This window comes from Buceros rhinoceros, unplaced genomic scaffold (genome assembly GCF_000710305.1).
Source record: "Buceros rhinoceros silvestris isolate BGI_N320 unplaced genomic scaffold, ASM71030v1 scaffold12267, whole genome shotgun sequence".
Classification (NCBI taxonomy): domain Eukaryota; kingdom Metazoa; phylum Chordata; class Aves; order Bucerotiformes; family Bucerotidae; genus Buceros; species Buceros rhinoceros.
In genome coordinates, this window is record NW_010421625.1 from 75,547 (window position 1) to 97,879 (window position 22,333).

Consider the following 22,333-nt stretch of genomic DNA (forward strand, 5'->3'; position numbering starts at 1 on the left):
AAAAATTCCCGTCGGCTCCGGGGCCCCGGGGGTGTAGCCGGGCGGCGGCGGGCGGTGAGGGGCTGGGCTGTGGAGCCGCTGCCCGGGTCCCGCTGCTGTGCGTGTGCGGACGCGTCTCTGTTTTGCGTTGCCGCTGCTGCCCCCTGCCGTGCCGCTGCGGGATTACACGTGCTAACGCGAAGGGGTGACCTTGGCCGACTTGATGGGGGAGAAGAAGAAAAGCAGGCTTAGGTGCTTTGGCCGTTCTTCTAGTAAACACGGTAAAAAACGTGTTCTGGTTTGCGGTGGGGCTTTGCGGTGTGTGTGCCAGCACTGCGTTTGCCGTGTTAGCTTTAGCAAGCCCCTGTTGTGCACGTTTTCTGGGCACCTTCGGCATGGGGACGCTGGTGCATGCAGGTCTGCGGGGTTTAGTGCATGTTGGAAGTAGACTGGTGCTGCACTGCTTGACCTTCCTACAGCATAATCTTTAATCTGTTTAGATCTCCACTGAGTGTCTCGGTGGCTATTCTTGGAGAAACACAGGTTGTTTTTTTAAAAAGAAATCAGGTAAACCAGATGAAAAATACATTTGAAATTCAGGTTTGTAGAAATCAAAGTATTTTACAGACTTTCTAGTGGATCATAGTGTAGGCTTAGAACAGTATGATGATAATGTTTGCTATTTATTTGTCGTACTTTTAGTGTAGAATCTATCAAAACATAACAAACTTGTACTGGATCTCCTATTGTTACTGGTGGTTTTGTTTCTGTGATTTATGTTGTGTTCAATTGCTTTCCCACCCACAACAGAGATGGACAGGAGGTTTAGAGTATGATAGTTATTTTCAAATCTCCGCTCTGTTACTACTGGCAAACATTGATCTGACATAATCACAATTGTAGTAATTAGGAGATCTAGTTTTAATCCTATCTACAACAAAGCTACTGAAGCAACTGGCTTCCTTGCTGTCCTTCCTTGCTTGTTCCCTGTTGTGACTCAGGCTGAGGCTGACAAATCTGTTCCAGTTACTTTACGGACTGCAGGATGTTAAGTCAAAAATTGCTAGGACCTGATGGACTAATTTTCTAAAAATATTGAGTCTGCCTGAAATTATTTGTGTAACTGTTACATACATAATCTGATAGTTCAGCTTTACAGGCTGGAATAATTTTTCCATAAAAAATTGCTAGAAGACAGTGGTAGCAGGTTTACTTTTGGATATGTGTTTCATCATAGCCTTTAAGCGAGCAGGTTCAGGTTCTTTTGTCAGTTGTGAAGCAGCACAGAACCAGCTGAAACTTGCTGTCATCTGCCAGCACGAATACTGTCTTGCTCTCCATACCTGACCTTGCTAGTCAAAAGCACTCTCAAGCACGTGTGCACTGACAGTTTCATCTGTGTCTTGTAGGGCAGGTATACCTTTTATGAGCAGGATTTTTCCAAATTACAAATTGGTGGTCTAAGTCTATTTTTTTCTGTTTGTAAGACTATTATGCTGATCTGAGTAGCTCAAACTTAAGACTACTGGATTAGAAGTCCCACCGTAAGTATTTTCTTTATATTACCTGTACCTCTGTTTCTATTAAAAGCAACACATCTGTAGAGTATACAACGTTCCTGAGATTCATAGTGTCATCCTTCAGGCTAGAAGCAGTTAGTTCGGTGATGCTTCTGTAATGAAAACTGATAATTTCGCTCTCCTTCCCCTGCTGTGCAACCATTCAACCCTATATTGGGTTTCTGTGGGCTGCCTATAAAAAGAGAGAGCCTGTAAGAATGATTGTTGCCACTCTCAACATTAAAGCTGCACTATGAACACACATCCCTCCCTACAGTATCATGTAGAACACCTTCCCCGCCTTAAACTAAATTTACCCTGAGGACCTTCACAGACAGAATAGATAGTACCACTTCTTTCTGATGTGTTTTCTGGGCATACAAAAATCTTGGGAAAATTTGAGAATAATTTGCAATGAGAACGTGGCCTTCTGGGGGATTTTTTTGCTCTGTTTTCTTGTTTGACTGCTTCAAAGATTTAGTGTAAAGGATCCAGAAAATCCATGTACTGATTTGAGAAAGAATTAGAATTTTGGAGCTCATGGAATTGTTGGATGTTACTAGCAGGCAGAAGATGAACGTTTGCAAGCTGGTATAAAATTTTGTCAGTATAGTACTGGTTTTGGTAATTGTAAGATTCTTTCAGGTAGCTATTACTGATTATTTGACGTGCTGTACAGATCACTTCTGCAGGAGTTTTTCTTCAGCGCGTCTCTCCAGAAAGCTACCCAAGGTGGGTAGCTTCACTGGTTTCCACCAGTGTGGAAATGAAACCAGCTTATGGATCAAAAATGCATAGCTGAACGAGATTAAAATATGAATTATATACTTTCTAGAGGCAAAATTTCCAGCACTAATACTTGCCACCAGAATTCAGTAATTCAGGGTGTAATTTAGCCTTCTTCTGGATTCTGCAGTGACACTAAATTATTATATTGCAGGGTTACGGAATTTACTTCTTCCAACTCCAGCTGGCTAGGACATACCAATGCTGATGGACACTGACGTGCTCTTAGCTATGTGTTAGTTATGTTATGTCCTGGAGTGGAGTCTGAAATCCCTACTCTAAAATCTGAAAACTGTTCAGAGTAAATACTGAACATTATAGCATGAGAAAACCAATCTGTTTTCTTATCCACAGAAATAAAATGTAGTAGTTGATGTATTTGAGCTGTTTTCTATATACTCAGGAAAGTATTAAGTGCATGCTATATGAGTTGTTTATTCTGGCTAATGCAAGCATTCTTCCATTTGAAACCACTTACCATAATTGAAGAGAGCTGGTACTATCTAGAAATCTAGATAATCTTTCCAGAAGAATGTCAATAAAATAAGGGCAAAAGGTGAATAAAGAATAAGAGAAAATTTGTTATCTTCTTTTGAATACCGGAGTACCAGTTTAAAGATCTCATACTGGCCTTATTGAGATCATGTGGTCTTTCAAAAGTTCATTCTGTCTGTTGTACTTTGCCCTTAAAAAGCTGTGGTCACGAAATCGAGTTCTCCCAAGCCTTGCCGGGTTGCTTGCATTAGCAGCAGGGGATGTGGTCATGCAGTGCTGTTGCTGTGATCTGGGTAAATGTCTAATGACTTGCTTGCATTGCTGGAGCTGGACTTCCACAGGGTGCCTTGCTCAGTTCTTCTGTCAGGTTTCTCTTTTGGCATGGAAATCACAGTATCATCATCACTGAGTTTCTGGTGTAATCTGAACTGTCTGTGGTTCTTTTTCTCCTCTTCCATTTTTGTAACACTGCACCCGCAAGACACTAACAGAGCTAGAGTAGCAGCCCTGTTCGAAATAGAGTAACACCTTGCCTGTATTAATAATTAGCAGAACTGATGTTGGCTTCAGTGGGGTCAAAGGCCTTTTTTGTCTTTGGTATTTTGTTTTTCTTCATGCAGTCCTGTTCAAAAAGGGCTGGTATTTCTCACTGTGGGTTAACGCATCAACTCTGGGTAGACTTGAATTAAAGTTGTTCTACTTTACACTCCTTTAAAAATTAGTTGGCATGTATTAAAACAAATAGCATGAGTGTGACACTGAGTGACGCTTTATGAGGAACTGGATTTTAGGTACTGCTTTTAGATAAGGGAAGGATTGATAAATTTGAAACACAAGCGTGAGACGCACATCGCGTGTTTGTAATACTTGCAAAAATGTACCGAGCTCTGTTTCCATGGCAGCTCTTCATAACAGAGTATGAAATAAGACTCCTGCACTCGTGTTTTGCAGTTGCCCATCGTTAAGTGCTGGAAAGTTCACGTTCATCACTGGGTAGCTATACTGTTGCGTTTCCTAACAGCATGCAAGTCGCGCAGCATGAGACAGTCGTTTCAGTTGTGAAATAGTTTTGTAAATTTTTTTTTCTTTTCTTAAACTCTTTGAAATAGTACTACTTGAATTTGGATATCACCAAATATCCTTGCATTACTTCGGAGTGAAATACCTTTTGAACTCCAACTGCAAGATGTGAAGTTCACACAAGACTAACAATATTCCTTTTGAAAAACTGGTTTATAAAAAGAAGCATGATGCTAGAATTGAGGCACTTGCAGGTGCTAACCAGGGACGACTTCGCTTATAAAGCAATTACAGTAATATTTTAAATGATTCATCAGAACAGAAGAACCTTGTCAAAGAAGGTTTTGCTGTGCTTTCTGCCTGAAGTGTCTTGTTTATTCAAACACCTGCATGGACATTTTGGATCTTTGTTATGACAAATGTGTTTAACATTTTATTTAATGGTGGCATACATTTATTGGGACAGATTCTCAGCTGTTGCAAATAGTAGCTGAACATCTAGCCTGCAGAGACCTGCCAGTCTCTCAGCTTGGATGGAACTTGGGTATGGAAACCAAACTACCATTTAGCACTTCCACCTGTCCCTGTGTTGAGACAATGCAGAGTCTGTGCAGAGAGACCTCTAATAACAGTTCTCATTTGTACCTGATCTGCAGACAAATCAGAAAATTCAGAGCCTGATTCTTGAGTTTCAGTTACATTAAGCCTGCTTTAAGCCTCCTTGAGGCTACCAAAATAGCGAGACATGCCTAAGAAATAGGCTTTGTAGCCCTTCTATCTTCAGTATTCTTAGTCCACAGACCCTGGCTTAATTCCCCTCAACGAATCAAAACAAACAAAGCAAGCCCAAACCAGCAAACCATCAAAACAGCAGAGGGTACGCCCCAGAAGACCTTTAAAATACTCTGTTCTTTTGCTCGTGCTGTTCTACAGTAATTTTAGTGCATCTTCTACTGCTCTTATTTTTTCCTACTTTATACGGTACTTCAGTTGTATAAACCAGCAAAACTGATTTTACACTTTTCTTGTTCCTGAGGTTTTCTTTTCATGCTTGCTTTGCAGACATGGAAGTAGTGTTCTCACCTAGGAAGTACTGAGAGCTTTGCTGTTCATCATTTCCTAACACCTTTTGACATACATTGTCCTTCATCTCTATTTCAGTTGAAGACAACCAGTGATGTATCTGTAAAGGAATTTTGCCTAAAAAGCCATTAGCTACAATTGCTAACTGTTCAGTACTGATCCGCAATAGCTACAGTAATTCACTGTGTAACAAATGTAATAATCCCCTTCTTATTAGTGGAACTTCTCAGCAGCCTTTGTAGTACCCATTCTGCCATTCCCAGTGCTCTCTCCTGTCTGTTCTTAGAGTATTTGCAGGCACAATTAGTTTCTAGCATCTTGCCCTGGTAATTCATAGTGGAAGTAAAAGCATGGAGTGGTCAGTATGATCAGAGTGTGATAGTTCCTATTTTCAGAAGAAGGTGTTAACACAACTCTCAAAATGTCGCTCAGGTTTATTTCTTTAGTAGGGGCAGCATGCTCTTCATTCTCAAGCTCCTCTACATTGTATTCTGTAGTGCATTTTCAACAGTTTTGTTGAATCGTCGAAAAGAAACAAAAAAAGCTACAATATACACTCTGGAATTCTGTGTGCTTTCTTTTGTCATAAGAGGCGGACTGATGAAATGTCTTAACTTCATCTGCCAGTCCTCAGATCTCCTGAGCTCTCATTCAACCTGCAAAAAGCGGAGGCATTCTTGCAGTGGAGCAGAGGACCGCGCTCTGTGTAATGCCTTGCTTGGCCGTACGTCTAAAGCAGTTTTTGTCTCCTAACAGCAAGCATGCCCACCAGTGAAACCGAGTCAGTGAACACAGAGAATGTGAGTGGAGAAGGAGAGAACCCAGCATGCTGTGGGAGTTTATGGTGAGTACATGGACTGTTTCAAGAACCCACCCTCATCTTCTCCAAACTGAAAAGAATCACTTCTCCTGTTGCTTATTTAGCCAAAACTGCTTTCAAATAGCCAAGCTTTCTATAACACTGGGGTTCTTTTGCCTTTAAGTAGTTTAATATTAGATTTTTATTATTACAGCATTAAAGCACTCCTAAAATTTTTAAATTAAGAAGATATAAAGGAGTTCAACTAAATTTCCAGTGGAGTCAAGTTTTCCTGAAAGCTTCTATAAAATATAATTATTATCCAATATAACAAGAAAAGACTGGAAGTCCCTTATGACATGTAAAATAAATGTTTTATATTCAATTGCGTGTGATCCAGAGAGAATGTGTTTTCAGGCAATAAATGAATGTTTGGGAGTATTTCTGTATCCCATGGTGTTCACCATTTATTTGCTGAGATTTTCATGACTTCAGGCAGCTTCTCCATGAGCAGTTTATTTACTTGATTTTAAGGGAGATTTCCTTTCTTTCACTTAGAGAATTTGTAAAGCTTTAGGAATGGGATTTCAGAAAATAACAGACAATAGGATTTCAGTATTCATGATGCGTTTTGTTAGAAGCTTGTTTTTATGTATATGTGATTCCAACGTACTGATTTTCAAAATTCTAAAGAGAATGAATTTGTGTTTAATTCCACATTCTTAAAAATATGTTTTCCTTTTCTAGTCAAACCATCTCGAAATCCAAGTTCAGGTCAGTATTTTCCCTTCTTCATCACTTTTTCTCTTGTGATTATTTACGGATTAAGATAATCACACATAATTATTCTTTATTTACTGTAATTTATATCTCATTGTGTGAAAATTCTTCCCAACAGTTACTGGGGATCAAAAGTAAAGTATCGATGAATACTTTTGGAAATCAAACTCCCTAATTCGCTTTGCTGGTATTTGTGGCTCTCTTCACTTACTAGGAGCATTTGGGAGTATAAGCTTCTATTTTCAAGTGTGATTGCTGAAAGGAAGTGTTAAAAGCACAATAAAGAATCAACAGTCCTGATATTGTAGACACTGGATCTGCCAGTACAAAACCAATAGGCTTCTTTATTTTTATTGTCTTATAAGACATGTATTTAGTAATTAGAAAGAATAATTGAAAACACTGAAGAGAGAACTCTTTCTGTTTAAAAAGGTTAGGTTGCTCCATGTGATTTAAGGTAAGTAAACAAGTGGTAGGCTTAGTGAATCATGAAGGGAAAGACACTCCTACAGTTGCAGACAACCCACAGAATAAATATTTTTCACAACAAATTTTCAGTGAAAAAAGGTCCAATCAAGAAGGTATATCAACCTCTGGCATCAGCAGTTTTGGCAACCTCTGGCATCATTCTGATTTTTTAACCCTAGTGAAACTGGTTTCAGTGTTGGATGTATAGCAAATAATTCACTGGTAACAGCAGTGTATTCTCCTTGCAGCGCTGAAGAGCAGTGGCATACCCAGGTTTGTTCCACTAGCCTTACTAGTTCTAATGACCTAAGAGCATTGACTGGTTGCAAGCAGCTGGAGTGGACTTGTGTTCCTTCCAAATAGTCGTCTTTCTCTTTTGAAGAACAGCTCCCAGGCAACAGTTAACTGGTGCTTTTCTACACTGAGAGTGTTTTCATGTGACACTATGATCAAGCTTTGTTTTGTCACCCCTTTCAGACAGGAAACTGGTGACAGCAGCATAAAAGTGTCTTACTCTGCTGAAGACTGCGGCCAGTGGAGATCTGGCCATTTAGGATGGTAGTGAATACACAATTTTAGAAGTTCCATCATTAGTTCTAAGTTGTATCATTTCTTGCATGTCTTCTGCTCAGAAACTGACCTTAGCTGCACCAACTGAATGGACAAACTATGTCTGTGTGGACCTTTGAGCTTAACCCTTTGTGAGAATTGTGAGAGATGAGACTGCCCTTAGCTTAATAAAGAGAAGCAGTTCAGTGTGCTGACGGCCTGTAATTTCTCTTGCCGTTGCTTCCAGTTACCACAACAGTAGAACAAATGAAACGATTCGTTTAGCATTTCATTAGCTGAGAATCCCAAACAAGCATGATTATTCTGAATGATGAGGTTGTCTCCAGTCAACCTTACAGCAGACCATTTATTGCTACTCTTGCTGGTTTTAAAGGAGAAACTCAAATACGAAGTGGTTGCATGAAGCGTCTGATATGAGGCGGTGCAGTAGATGGCCTTTGTACTACATTCTCCAGGTTTAGTCTATTTGTACAGTAGGGACTCACAGAAGCATTACAGAGAAAAATCAAAGTAATGCCTGTGTTCTGAACCATGCGCATTGTTAGTATTTTAAGGAAAAAGAAAACTCCAGACGCTCTGTTAAATGAAAGCTGCTACATCATCTTTGAGAAAGGAAAATTTCTACCCAAACCTGATTTTAATAGTTCAAGCAGTAAGAAGCAGTCAGTGCTATCCAACTCTACAATTAATGTTCGTAATCAACACATCAATTTGAAAGAAAACTTGCAAGCCAAAAAGTCACCAAAGTATCTCCAGATGTCTAGATTCTGCCACTGTCCTAAATGTCTTTGATAAGCTCTTTGATCAGGATCTGTTCCTGTGGCATTAAAAACCACAAGTCACACAGAACCTTGTTCATACATGTATTGCTTCGTCTGTTTACAGAAGTTGCAGCAAACAGCAACGGGCTGTTGGTGTTTCTCATTTGGAAATGCTGCAAGGGTCTGCAGCTGCTTGAGATCTTCAGTCACACTTAAACTTTTAAAGCTGAATTTGGTAATAGGAATTGCCCCTTCAACTTTTACGTCTTTACTTGTAGCACTGGAGAAGGATCTATCCCTTTCAACTTAATGGGTCGATGCGAGGGGTAGTTTTAAGGCAACAGAGCTCAAAATTATAGTTGTGCCATTGTCTTCCAAACAGGTGTGGTTTGTGCCATGTCCCAGACCTGTAAAACCAGTTGAGACATTTGTTATCAGAGAGAAAAAACACTTTGAAGAGCTGCTGGCTTTGCAGTTCCACTAAGAACAGTGTATCTGCTCTTCTACCTCTGAGGATCTGCAGACTTGCTGTTCTCATCCCATTCTTCAGAAGAATGTAATTTTTGTGTTTTTCATTGGAGTCTCTAGTTTCTAAAAAGCTCTTTTTACCTAAACTACAGAAACTCTCACATCTGCAGCAATGCCCTCGGTTGCGTGTTCAGCTGTCAGGGATGTCCTAGCACATTCCAAGCCAAATGCTGAATCTTGGTCTGATTCTCACTCCTCTGGCCTGGTCCCTGCTCCAACTTCAGGAACGTTACTCCACGATGGCTGCACTGTGTTTCTGGGCAAAGTAAATCAGGTCATAGTTATATTGGTTTGACTGTAAATGTCTTTGCCTTTGCATCAAAATAGAAAATGCTTTTTATTGCCAGCTAACCTGTCTGCTGTACCACAAGTGACAATAGGAGTTAATCCCGTGAAATACATTTCTATAGAGTCAGATGGGTACTTGGCCAAGAAAATTACATCCTGAGAAGACAGAGCAATTAGCTGCCAGTTTATTAAGCGAAGGTGTATATTAACCACGCGTTATGCTAGGCTGTGTGTGGGTAAATATGATCTGTGCTGCATGTTTGTAATCTTCCAGGTGGAATTGAAATGCTTTGATACTAGAACAACCAGTTTTCTCCTCACATGGAAATGGCAGAGCTGGGGTTAAAGGAAGGTGGGGATCTGTCAGTCGAAGGGATTTGTGCAGGTTGTCCTCTGTGAAGATCTCTCTAAGAATTTGCTTCTTCATTTGTCAGTATGATTATATGATCACATTAACCTTCAAATCATGCTAAAAAGCTGGTACTATGCCTGAATCTTGTAACTACAAAAATAAGGACTGGATAAGTAACCTCAAAGACTTCTATTTTTGAATAATGAGTGAGCAATCTGGTGCAATTCTTCTGTCCCGTATTTTCTAAATTAGAGTAGTGAAGTCTCTGCACAGATGTTAGCACAACCCGCAATTACAGAGTTATTCACCTGGGGCAGTAACACTTCTTCTCTGTGAGCTTACTGGTGGAAATATGAGGCATGCCAGTTTCCCAGATAGAGGGCTTCTAAGTCTAGCTTAGAAAATTACCGCCTTATAATGGAAGGCTGCTGATACAAAATAATCTGAAAGTGAGTGTGCCTGCCTTTGCGTAGGTCTAGTGGCAATACACAAACACACGTGAGTAGCGAGTAAACAAACAACTTCATAGATGCTGCCTGACTCACTGACACTGAGCTCAGCCAGACTCAAGGCAAGGCCGAATTTCCCATGTGTGGACTCAGATTTAAGACTGGGCTCTAGAGGACCACTAGACATGAATACCTGAGGGAATGAAAGTGAAATTGGAAACGCATTTGTAAGAATAATTATTTGCTCATAAACAGTTATGAAGAAAAAGTGATAAATTATTTAATGAGAACAAAAGCAGTGTGATTTGGTTTGTTGTAACAAACTATGTCAACTATGTGTCCTCTGTGATTTTAATATTTACTCAACTGATAAATTTTGTGAAAAATGCTTGATAATTTCCTGAAAACAATATTATATAATTACAAGTGTATGAAAATGAAATTTCTTTTCAAATGAAAGCTTACTTCTACACTTTCAGAAAAAATTATGATACATGGTTAAAACTAGGAGGGGCAGTTACTAAAAAATAGAAAACTAGTGAATATAGTGTAATTTTTCCTCCTTTTATAGAGGAGGAAATAGTTTTCACAACAGGCCATCTGCTTCAGTCTGCTACTTACTGTTTATTTCTTTTCTTGTACCATCCTAATGCAGTTAGAAAATTACTCTTATTCTCCTTTTTGAATTTTTGCTTTATTTCTGTAGGCTTTTTCCATACGTTGATATAATTCATAAACTTCTACATGTGAGTGCCATTGCACACCCTTTGTCAGCATTTTCATATGTGCACCACTTAGATATACTGTTTTGTCACTGATTCCACAGACCTTCTGGAATAAAAAAAGCCCCAGTGATTTTAGAGAGCTGAGTTACACCCTTTGAGACCGCTTTTGGCTCCTCTGAGTAGAGATATCCAGACAATATGACTCTGGTCTCGTTGGCTTCGATGATAGGTTGTTCTGTAAGTGTGAAAACGGGCTCTTTTACCTCCTCAGGGAGCGAACCATTCTGAGGACAGCCATGGACGTAGCACTGTTTATCAGGGGACTGGCAAGATAAGAATGTTCTTGAATACTGTGTTCATTTAGGTCAGGATAGGATATTTTTCCTTTATATGGTTAGAATTCTGCAAAGGCTTGAAACATCATTGTGCTGATATCTGAAACCAGTATTAATTTCCAGTACTACAAGTACAAATTTAAGGTGCATAAGGAAAACTCAGTGCTTGAATGCAGTGCCAAGCTCAATTATTTGTGTGGTGGTAGTGCTGCGTATTGGTCCTATTTTCTGAAGCGGATTTAAAGCATTTCTGATTTTATGCACACTAAATAGTACCTGCTAAGTCAGGCACTAAAGTATTTGGAAATTCACCTAGTTTGTTGTAACAGTTTTCAAAAGCAATAGTTCATGCTTTGGTACTTTTTGGTACTGCCAGAAGGGCTGCGGTGTCCATCCCATCTCAGCCACTTGTTCTTCCAGCTTTTTCTGTGATGTGGCAATGGAATGAATGGATCAGACAACTAACCAGCTAAAATCAACCCAGAAAAAAGAAATTGGTTTCCAATAGTCTGGCTCACTTCATTAGGGCTCGTTTTGGCAAAAGGGGAAGGAGAGGGCAGAACAAGGAGAGCAGGCCCCCGCTTTCCATCACAACAGTTTTGTGCTAGACTGGTGCGATACTGAAACTATAGAGGAAAAGTTTGTACATGCACATTCTTCTCAGTTCTTCGTTATTTTAAGGCTAGGTCAAGCTTCCATTGGAGTCAGTGCCTGCTCTGTCCTTTGAATACTGGGAGAAGTAGTTTTCAGTTCCTAAAATTTATTATCTGAGTCCATGGCTGTAGTTCTGGGTGTGTGAATTTTATCTGTGTCCCTTTTAGGTAATATCAAGTGCTTTCTAATCCCTTCCTATGACCCAGCAATATATTTTCTTCCTGTTTCACAAATGGAAATAAAACCAAGGGGGACTACTTGGTTTACTCAAGTTTGCAGAAGTGAAGCAGAGAAATTAAATCTGGTTTGTGAATCCAAAGCTAAGCTAATACCCTAACTTGGGAATCAAACTCCTGTCTAGATAGGGCTTGTTTACCTGTTCTTGATTGTCACACTTATTTCACAAACATTTGCCCACTGACACAGTTTCAAGGCACATCAGGAGAAATCTCTAGGAGTTACTGACTGAGATTTCTAACCGGTGGATTACTAGAAGTTGAAATCAACACTCTTGCTGTATTTAATCCTGCCAGACCTTTCAGACCAAATGTGATTTGAATTCTAAGTTGCTTCACTGGCTCTTCTTTACTGCTATTAAGTGTATGGGGTCTAGGAAGACAGATGTTTCTTGTTACTCAATGTAATGTTAAATGCAGCTTAATCCAATTATGTCACAGGCAGTTAGTCTCCAAAAACTGTGGTTATCATTATTAATAAATTATATTTAAAAATCTGTAATGATACCTAAGAAAGGAATAACAAATGAGCATTCCATAATCTACAATTAGTAATAATTTACACAACTAGCTGAATTACTGTGCACATACTTATGAAAATACACCTGCTCCACCCATACTCACTTGCACTATATTTTCTACACAGAAGAAGCCCTCCTTAAGTTCATGTGAGTTTTCTGTACAGTAATAAATTTGTTTTTATTTGAACTTACAGTCGACGCTGGCGTCGCTGGAATCGATTTAATCGAAGGAAGTGTAGAGCTGCAGTAAAATCTGTCACGTTTTATTGGCTTGTTATTGTCTTGGTCTTTCTGAACACATTAACTATCTCATCGGAACATTATAATCAACCTGACTGGCTGACCCAGATCCAAGGTACAATCAAAAATTATTTGTCCTGTTTTGACTATGGATAATTGCATTCTATCATTGGCTACTTTTCTACTTTTAGTTTTTGCTTTTTTGAAGGATATTTAGCCCAGGCAAAGTGAGATACAAGAAATGACTGTATTTGATTCCCACAACCATATCACAGCCTAATGGCAAAAACCTGACAGTACTGAATTGTGAAAACCTGTACTTTTATCGCTAAACCGTGCTTGAAAGAGGAGGAAGTGGTAACTGGGACAGCAGAACGTGCTGTGGATTGTGTTGCTTAAGTTTCAGTGTGGACGCAGGCAGTGAGTTGAGCAGTCGTGAACTGCACGATGGATTGGAAAGATGAATAATTTGTATGTGGCAAGAAACTTTACATCCTTGTGTAATTTTTGCCACCAAGGCATCAAACACAATTCGAGATGAAAAAGCAGTACTTCCTGCTAAAGCAAAAGGCTGCAAAGTAGTATAGAAAGTATAGTACTAATGTGTGAAAGTAAAAATGGAATCTGTGAGATGATTGAGGAATGTCATCTTTCTTTTTTTTAATATTTTGTTCCAGATATCGCAAATAAAGTTCTTCTGGCTTTATTCACCTGTGAAATGTTAGTAAAGATGTACAGCTTGGGCCTACAGGCTTATTTTGTTTCTCTTTTTAACCGCTTTGATTGCTTCGTTGTTTGTGGTGGCATTGTTGAAACCATTTTGGTGGAGTTGGAAATTATGTCACCCCTTGGAATTTCAGTGTTTCGCTGTGTTCGTCTCCTGCGTATTTTTAAAGTAACAAGGTAAGATTAACTAATACTGCTAACTTTAGGGATAGCTGAAGGGTGATCAGCAATTCTTGTGTAATACTTCATCATGCGCTCTTTTACTGTTTTGTTTGGGGTTTTTCTGGTGTGTGTTAACACACGCATTTTAATTTATAGGCACTGGGCATCCCTGAGCAACTTGGTAGCATCCTTGTTAAACTCAATGAAGTCCATTGCTTCACTGTTGCTTCTGCTTTTCCTCTTCATCATAATCTTCTCGTTGCTTGGAATGCAGCTGTTTGGAGGCAAATTTAATTTTGATGAAACTCAAACAAAACGGAGCACCTTCGATAATTTTCCACAAGCTCTTTTAACTGTATTCCAGGTAACTTTCTTTCATCCCGTATGAAACATTTTACCTTTGATCAACAAAACTGTTGAAGTGATCACATTATCTGAAAATAAAACCACGGGTACTATTTATTCAGTTTACTTTAAGAAGCATTCTGCTCATTGAATTCAGAACTCTTGTAACTCTGCATCATTTATACCATTTGTTTCATGTCTTATTTGATCTATCTATGCAACACAGCTGTCATATTATTTCACAGTTAAATCTCCTTTGTCTATCAAATACATGACTAGAAAAAGAGGTAGAATGTTCCTTTTATTTTAATAAAATAGTTTTCTTTAACATCATTAGCTGTATAAAATTCAGCTATTCCCAAGCAGGAAAAAATGAGAAGCATTGGAAGAATGCATATTTGCACATGGGTCATATCACTTATTATAATATAAAAATAAATACTTGCTTCTTTAAAGAGACACTATTGGGTTTATTAAAATTTTTAAGAACTTGTCTGTTACTTGTGAAAAGATAGGGCCATATTTAGACTTGTCACTATTTTATGGGTTTTTTTATTTTTCCCAATTGGGATACTGGAATTAGGCGAATTGATTTCATCTTTCTAGCCATTTTCACGTTCAGCTTTGCACATTACCACGATGTTTGGCTTCAGACATTGTGGATGGATGTTTAAAGCTGACTGTGCAAGACTCAACTCTGTGTCAACTTCTTGTCTCTTTGGTAGAAGTTTCACCTGGTGGTTGTCCAGAGAAAGCAAAATATCTTTCCATGTGATTTTAACATAAGAAAACCTTAACTAGAAATTTCCTTAAGAGGAAGAGTGTCTACATCTGACTTGACATTACCTCTGTAAAAGATTAAGGCTGTGCTTTCAAACTCAGCTGAGTTGGAATTTATTCATGTCTTAGGCTGCCTCATTTTCAAAGGAATGAGACTTCTTTCAGTTTCAAAATACACTCAGGAGCAACCAACCTGCTGGGTGCTCAGCAATTAAAAAAAAAATCAGCTTGATAAGTTGTAACTCTCCAAAAATTGCTTCCAGAAATTGGCGTGTATATAGTTTTCTTGAACAACCACTTAAATACTTGGAAGGAGAGTCATTATTACATGTTTTCTCAGGATAGAACTGATAATTTTTAAGTAATTACTTAGGAATAAAGTGCCCCTATAACCTGCACTGCAGTAGTCCACATTTTTGTTGTAGTACAGAAAAAGTGGAGTAGCCTCATTGTACTGTCCTTTTGACTAATGAACAGATTTCTGTAAAATTCTTTTAGACTTCAGTCAAATTGTGTGAAAAAAATAGCCAAGAAGCAAAGCATGTAATTCTCCCACAGCACTGAGCTCCATTCAGTTTAAAACAACTACCATTTCAAAAGCTGTAGCAGTAGTGTATATTATTATATAATTTATGGTAATGCGGCTGGACACCGTTAAAGCTGAAACTGGGTAGACCAGTTTGCAGGACTAACACGTGGCATACACTAGAAAAGATTTGTGGCCACTATTTAAAAAATGAGAGAACCTTAAAACATATACTAATTTGATTTTCAAGCGTGATGGACATTTGCAGGCATCACTGAAAATCAGGGCTCTTACTTTTGCATGCTGAAATCGGTAACCTTCTAGGCTTGTATTTTTATTGTTTTTGCCTCAGAAGTTCAGTGATGTAAATGTGTAGCATAAAATAAAAGCTAGTAGAGTTAAACCCAAGCTTCCAGGAGGTGCTTATTTAAATGAAAATTTTAAAACAGTGTATGAGAAGATTATAGTATTGCTTTAAGTGTTTAGAAGGTGTTATGGTGGTCAGGGAAAATGTATTTCTCTATTGCCCTTTTTGATGCTGAGTTACTAATAATATATCCGCTTCTTAGATTCTAACAGGTGAAGACTGGAATGCTGTCATGTATGATGGCATAATGGCATATGGTGGCCCATCATCATCAGGCATGATAGTCTGTATATATTTCATTATCCTCTTCATCTGTGGGAACTGTATCCTTTGCATTCGCTGGAAACATCTCCACATGGGGCTGCGTGCCAGGGACACGTGCAGGATTTCTCTAGAGGGAGTAAATTGCAATGGACATGCAAGTGCTTTGTCCATACGCTAAGCCCTTTAAACAGACTTGTCTGTGTTCACCTCTTCCGTAGTGAATGAGACGCCAGTGATCTCCGAGTCCGTCTCCATCTCTTTCTTCCTTCAGTGGGAAAACAGCCTTATTCTACCTGCTTGTCTCTGTTTGACATCTCTCTCTCCCTGTGAAAATGCATGGATGCGGTCTGATCTCTGTCAGGAGTTTCTCATTCATCCTTTTGACGCTTGATGTAGCCCTGTTAATTCTGACTCGCTCTGACAGTGGAGCCGTAAGTCCACTGTGTAGCACAGGGACAGATGAGAGAAAGTGGAGAAATGTTGAGTCGGGTAGGGTTAAGTCTGCTGAAGCAGTCCCCTTCCCTGCCTTCAGTGGAAGTACTTTCTTGGCCCCATTAGCAACAGAAACTCGTGTCATTCTCAGTTCTGAAAAGGTCAGGAGGTGATAGAAAGGCAAAACCATTCTGTTTTCTGTACTATACAGTACTTGTAGCAGTATTTGTACTTAATGGATATGGACTGAAGTACAGAATTTTATATAGATTGTGGTAGGCACAAAAGATGTGCATTATAAACCTGAATTTTTCAAAATGCCTTAACAGTCTTTGCTTTTAGTAGACAATATTTCGTATTTGAAACTTGCTCAGGCTAGCATAAAGTTGAGTTTCATTTATTTAAAAAAAATGTCAAGCATCCTGCTGTTTTAGAATCGGTGACCCTAATGTATCTCTGCTTATTTGCCACCCAGTGCTAATCTAGTCCATTAAAGGAGCCTTATTTGTGCTACACTCCAGCATCACAAATCTCTATGCTGTAGGTTGGGAACATGTGTTTTCTATCTCTCACGTTGTCAGTGTTTATGCTGATAATAAACCAAACAAGCATAGTAAGGCATAATGTCCTTAAAATGATTTGAAATAGATATCTTGCTAAATGTCTTCTTGGCCATTGCTGTGGATAACTTGGCAGATGCTGAAAGTCTAAATACAGCTCAGAAAGAAGAAGCTGAAGAAAAAGAAAGGAAAAAGAATGCGAGGTAAAATAACGTGGGCATGTTGAATAGGCAGGAGAGGGAAGGAGGAGGGTACTGAATTCTTTCATAAGGATTTTTTTGATATAGGTGTCTTTACCATCTTCAAAGTTTATTTGATTCAGGAAGAAAATGAAGGAGTTTACCTAGGCATTAAAATGAGAGCAGATTAGTATGGTTTTAGATATAAGTTGGATAGTGGTTGGGAAAATGGGGTGAATTAAGGGCATAATGATAAGCCAGCTGATGCGCAGACACTGCAGCAGTAGGATTTATTGTGCTATTAGGACAAGAATGTGTCTGTTGTTGCCAGTGCACAACTCCCCACGGAATCAGATCTTTAAGCCTAATATAGACAGAAGAAAACCTTCCTTTGAAAACGGTGCAGGCTTATGGAAGTCAATGCAAGTTGTTTGTATGAGTCCAAGGGCACAGTTTATCCTCTAAAAGGAGCAATTATCTTGGATTTAATTTTTTAGGGATTATCTTCTGGAATTATATTCCAAATGATAATCTTTTAAATGGATTGTTGCATTCAAATGCAATAGATTTTATAGCTCTGACACCTGCAGCTCTGCAAATAATTTAAAATATTTTACTATGTGTTTTTAAGAATGTTCTCTTAACTTTTCATAGAATGAATATAGCTCATTTTAAATCTTTTGTCTTTACATGACGTGCTTTGTAATTGTTATTGTATTCTTTTGTAGAAAAGAGAGTCTGGAAAATAAAAAAAGTGAGAAGTCAGAAGGTGACCAGAAGAAGCCCAAGGATAGTAAGGTGTTTATTCTAAAATTGTGCCTCTTCGAAGGAGCAGGGTTACTAATTTTGCTAGGGAGTACTTTTCAAGACCACTGTGTATCCTGACAAAGGAAGCTCTTAGACCATGAAGAACCTAATGTCAGAAAAACTTGACGTTATTTTAGGATCCCTGTAGGTATTTTGCCTGATAAACCCACTAGAAGAGATTAGTGAATGATAAACTCTTCGTAGAATGTTCAGACATTCTTGGTAATTTCTACCAAAGCCTGTTGGTTATATTCTAGTCGTGATCTACACAGCCAGCAGAATGTGGATACTATAGAAAAATCATTGTGTAAAAATGTGTTAAAGTGTCAGCTGTCCTCTGCTCTCAGAGTTACCCTGTTACAGAAAACTCAGACTAAGCCCAGGGATCGCTCCCCTGGTGTCAGAGGCTTACCTGGTTTGCGTTCAGTTGAACTTGTACTCCAAGCTGTATATAAGTTTATTTTTAATCTTGTGAATCCCTTTCTTTGCTGTAGGTGACAATTGCTGAATATGGAGAAGGAGAGGAGGAGGATAAAGATCCCTATCCACCCTGTGACGTACCAGGTATGTGAATACAGCCAGAGGACAAACACATTTGAATTTGTCAAAATAGCCTGAACTTGCTCTTGCTGAACACAGAATTAATTTCTTTGAAGTCGCTGCTCTATTATCAGTGGAAAAATGGGCCTATAAGCTGCTAAATATTATCTTTTCCTGCAGTTTCCTAGACAGTACAAACAGCACACGAGAGTTAACGCTGTGAGCCTGCAGCCCGCTGCACTAACACTATCCGGATGTGAGAGCAAATTATAAACTTTTCTGAAGCGTTTGGCAAACAAGAACATTCCAGGGCTGATGATGTTCAGTCAGTTTTGTCTTAGCTTCTTCCAGTCCAGCAAATGTACTTCTCTAAAAATCCCTTCTGTCTGGTGTCGGGATGCCTGTTGCAGGGATCTGCCCTACCTTTTGAGCAGTCAGTGCTGAAGCGGCGCATAGAGCTCAGCACCCCTACAACTCAGCTCAGGTGTGGACCGATGGGGGGATCCAGAGTCCACGTGCAGGGAGGGGGTGTGAGTGGAGCTCCCTGATGAGGTTGGTCAGGGCCAGTAAAACCTGTTAGTGCCCTTAGGCCACTTGTGTGCACATAAACATGTACCTAAGCTTGTGACAGCTGTATGGTTATTCATATAATATGGATAATCATTCTTAGATTTTTAAAACCATGCTATGAACATGTATTTCCTATAAACCATATATATTTTAATACAAACTGGGCTTTTATATTGTTGTGAACAAAACCTCAATGCTTTTTATAGTAAAAAAGTGTTTAATTTAAAGTAGGTGAAGATGAAGAAGATGAGGAGGATGAACCAGAGGTACCAGCAGGCCCACGTCCCCGTAGAATATCGGAACTAAATATGAAGGAAAAGATAACACCGATCCCTGAAGGGAGTGCCTTCTTCATTTTCAGCAGCACCAATCCGTAAATATAATTTTGAAAAATACTAGTTTAGTCCATCAAGGTTTAGCAGTGAAGGAACAGGCCTCCTTCCAGTGAGGTTAAGAATAGAACTCTAGTATCTTCAACAGGAGAGAGATTGGCTTCTCTCCTAAAATCTGCTGAATGACTTGGTAAATGAAAAGAATTAGATAAGTATATTAATTTGCTTCCCCACTGTTGAAGATACAGCATTTTGTACATGTAGTCTGTCAAGTCTGCAAAGGTCTGAAAAGCACCTTTTTATGTATATTAGCTATTTAGTATGTTAGTCCCTGGAAATAAAAGCTGTAACATGAGATCTGAGCATCTTCTACATGAGACGGGATTCTTAGTAACCCTTGTGGAGCAATACAGGAGAGGAAGGAGAAGAGAAAAGGATGTATGTATTCCTTTGGGGTAACAGCATTTTCCCAGATTCAAGCAAACTGAAGATAAAGACAAATCATTTCAAAATCGAGAATAATAATAGTTGGATTTTTTAAAAAGTGGAATCTTTCACTACTCAATCTAACTCCAGAGTGTTTGAAGTTTGCTGATGAAGAGAGCAAGCTTCAGTAATCAGTAAAATTCGTTAGTGATCGTTGGATGGAAGTGAACTAAATTCAGTTCCTACAGACCGAACATAGCTGTTACATTTATACATAGCAATTTCATAAGCAGCCTTACAAGGGAGCTTAAGAGTTACCTGGCATGGGAGAATGCTGTCTTCTTGGTGGTAGGGGTCATCAAAATTCAGTGTAGAAGATGGTGTGAGGATCAAGATACAGTGTTTTGAGCTTGTGTCTTACTCATTGCATGGGTTGTCTAAAGCTCTTCAGAATTTTCAAAGTGGAAAAAGCTATTTAAACTGGTGATTTTAAGAACACATATGCTGAATGCCAAACCGTTAGATTTGTGGAATGTGTCAAATTGCTTTTGGCCTCAACTAGTGCGAAATGTTCTCACGTCAAAATGGCAATTTCACTTAAGTAAGGTACACAATTCTCAAGTCATCTACTGAACAACAGGAGGACATATTTCCCCCAAGAACCTTCTGATTCTTTAGCGGAATTTAGACAGTATCAGTGTTAGATACAAACCTGATCCTGCCTTCTTGCTAATTTAGTGCTGGACTGACTCTACCAAGGTGCTCACTAATGTTTGTAATAACCATGGGCTCGGCGATTCTGAGCATACGTACAGTTCCACCTCCGTTACGTGAGCAAAACTTTGCAGCTTTGTAATCTTCAGCCCCCACCTGTCCTGTAATTCTGTAGGAGATTCTGATTTGAGTCTCTAAGTAGCACAATGAGATCTACAGCTTAAGCCATGTCTCACCAGATGAGTAGTTTTGACAGCTTTAGTAAGAATCAGATCACACTGGGGATCTGAAATGACTTGTTACCTGGCATCGGTCCTGTTGACATTGGCCTCCGTATGTGCACGGTTGTACAAGCACTGGAATTGGTCGTGGCATTCATAACCCATTGAAATCCAGTAGGAGCTCGGAAATCCTCTCCGATTCCTTCGGTGTCTTCACTACAGGTGGATTGGATATTGAATTTGTTTACATTTTTAGAAATCAGAGCAATAGCTTCAGCATTTGCACCGCTTTTAGCTGCTGATAAGTTGCCCTGTTCTGTCTCTGCTGGCAGAGTAATAGAAAACATGTTGTGTATTAGCCATCTGCTGAAGTGTATTTGCACACATGGTATATTTTTATGTCTCCTCTTCAGAATTCGAGTGGGATGCCACAGGCTCATCAATCACCACATCTTTACCAATCTCATCCTTGTCTTCATCATGCTGAGCAGTGTTTCCTTGGCAGCAGAAGATCCGATTCGCAGCCACTCTTTTCGAAATAATGTAAGCCCTTTGTTTTTCTGTCTGAAGATAAATATATCCTCACAGGAAAACAATCCTTTGGGACTAGTGCCTGGTTTTTAATTTTCAAGTTAAGAAACTTGCTTTTTTCAAGTAATTTTAAATTTTTTTTTTTTTAATCATAAATCTTTAAAGGCTAGTAACTTTGATGGAACATTATAGATATTAGAACCATTTATTGTGTGCATAATGTTTTTCCCTTGTTAGCTATAAATGTCAGAATAATTAGTAAAAACCAACATGCTAAAACTTTCTTCAAAGATGAAAGGAGGTCAGAGTACAAAGAGACTCTTCATGTACTCTTCAGTAGACCTGTGCGCTTCCCGTGTCTGTAAAAGTGGACAAGTGCAATCTTATGAATAAGTCATGCTGATGGATAAGAGAGAGAGCTGGTGGGGAGTACTGGGGTGGTTATGGTAGAAATGGCTTGAAGGGCTGATAGTTTTTTATATAACTAGAGGAGTATGAGGAAAATGTAACTGGAGAGGGGTGGTAACTGAAAGGGTTATTCATAACTCTTTGGGACACGGGTAGAATGTGTGAGTCATTTCAAGAAGGCATTGCCCTCTCACTCTAAATATTCACAAATAATTCCTTACCGATTTATCTTTGTTGAACAGCTTTAATATTTGCCTATTTTTTCAGCCACAGCAAGGGACAGAAGGATGTGATCTTCAACTGAACATGGGAAAAAAAATTATTTCTTTTTGTATGGTCTAATAGGAACGCTTTATTTGCGTGTTGTCTCTCTTTTATTTCTCCTTCCCGTTTTATTAGCTGCTGAACTGTGGGCAACATGGTTCTTTGCACAGCTGGATTCTGGTTCCTTGAAAATAAACTAGTACCCTACTGCAGTGCGTGTCAGTTGCTAAACTAGGTGCTAGCAATTGCTGCCTTGAAAGGGTGAGATCTTGGTTGTGCTGAAGTGCACGGCAGCTGCCCTCTCAACAGCAGTGAGGTCTATGTCACGTCCAGAATCTTTCAAAAAGTTTGCGTATTTCTGTGGGTTCTTTTCAATTTCCTACAAATAAATCACTGCTGTTATTTTCCAAGTTCAAGACAAAACAGTTGTAATGCTGATTTTGAGTAATTTCGTTGTTTGTTAGTGTGCTTTGTGACATTAGCCAAGTGTATACAGGAACAATATAACGTAGCAGAATGTAAAATGATGTGCAATCTAGACACATGCATTG

The 22,333-nt window shown here is 39.0% G+C and overlaps 1 protein-coding gene across 1 annotated transcript in view; it reads left to right on the plus strand.

Annotated features, from left to right (window-relative positions):
* LOC104496602 (voltage-dependent L-type calcium channel subunit alpha-1D) overlaps positions 1-22,333 on the plus strand; it is a gene marked incomplete at both ends in the record, with an annotated part of 98,359 nt that overhangs the window by 34,216 nt on the left and 41,810 nt on the right. The window contains 12 exons of the mRNA XM_010139746.1: positions 183-260; positions 5,679-5,766; positions 6,469-6,495; positions 12,583-12,743; positions 13,306-13,531; positions 13,673-13,880; positions 15,737-15,857; positions 16,879-16,993; positions 17,698-17,767; positions 18,271-18,340; positions 19,115-19,259; positions 20,993-21,122. Of these exons, the coding sequence (XP_010138048.1) occupies positions 183-260; positions 5,679-5,766; positions 6,469-6,495; positions 12,583-12,743; positions 13,306-13,531; positions 13,673-13,880; positions 15,737-15,857; positions 16,879-16,993; positions 17,698-17,767; positions 18,271-18,340; positions 19,115-19,259; positions 20,993-21,122 (1,439 nt within the window). The remainder of the gene's footprint in view (positions 1-182; positions 261-5,678; positions 5,767-6,468; positions 6,496-12,582; positions 12,744-13,305; positions 13,532-13,672; positions 13,881-15,736; positions 15,858-16,878; positions 16,994-17,697; positions 17,768-18,270; positions 18,341-19,114; positions 19,260-20,992; positions 21,123-22,333) is intronic.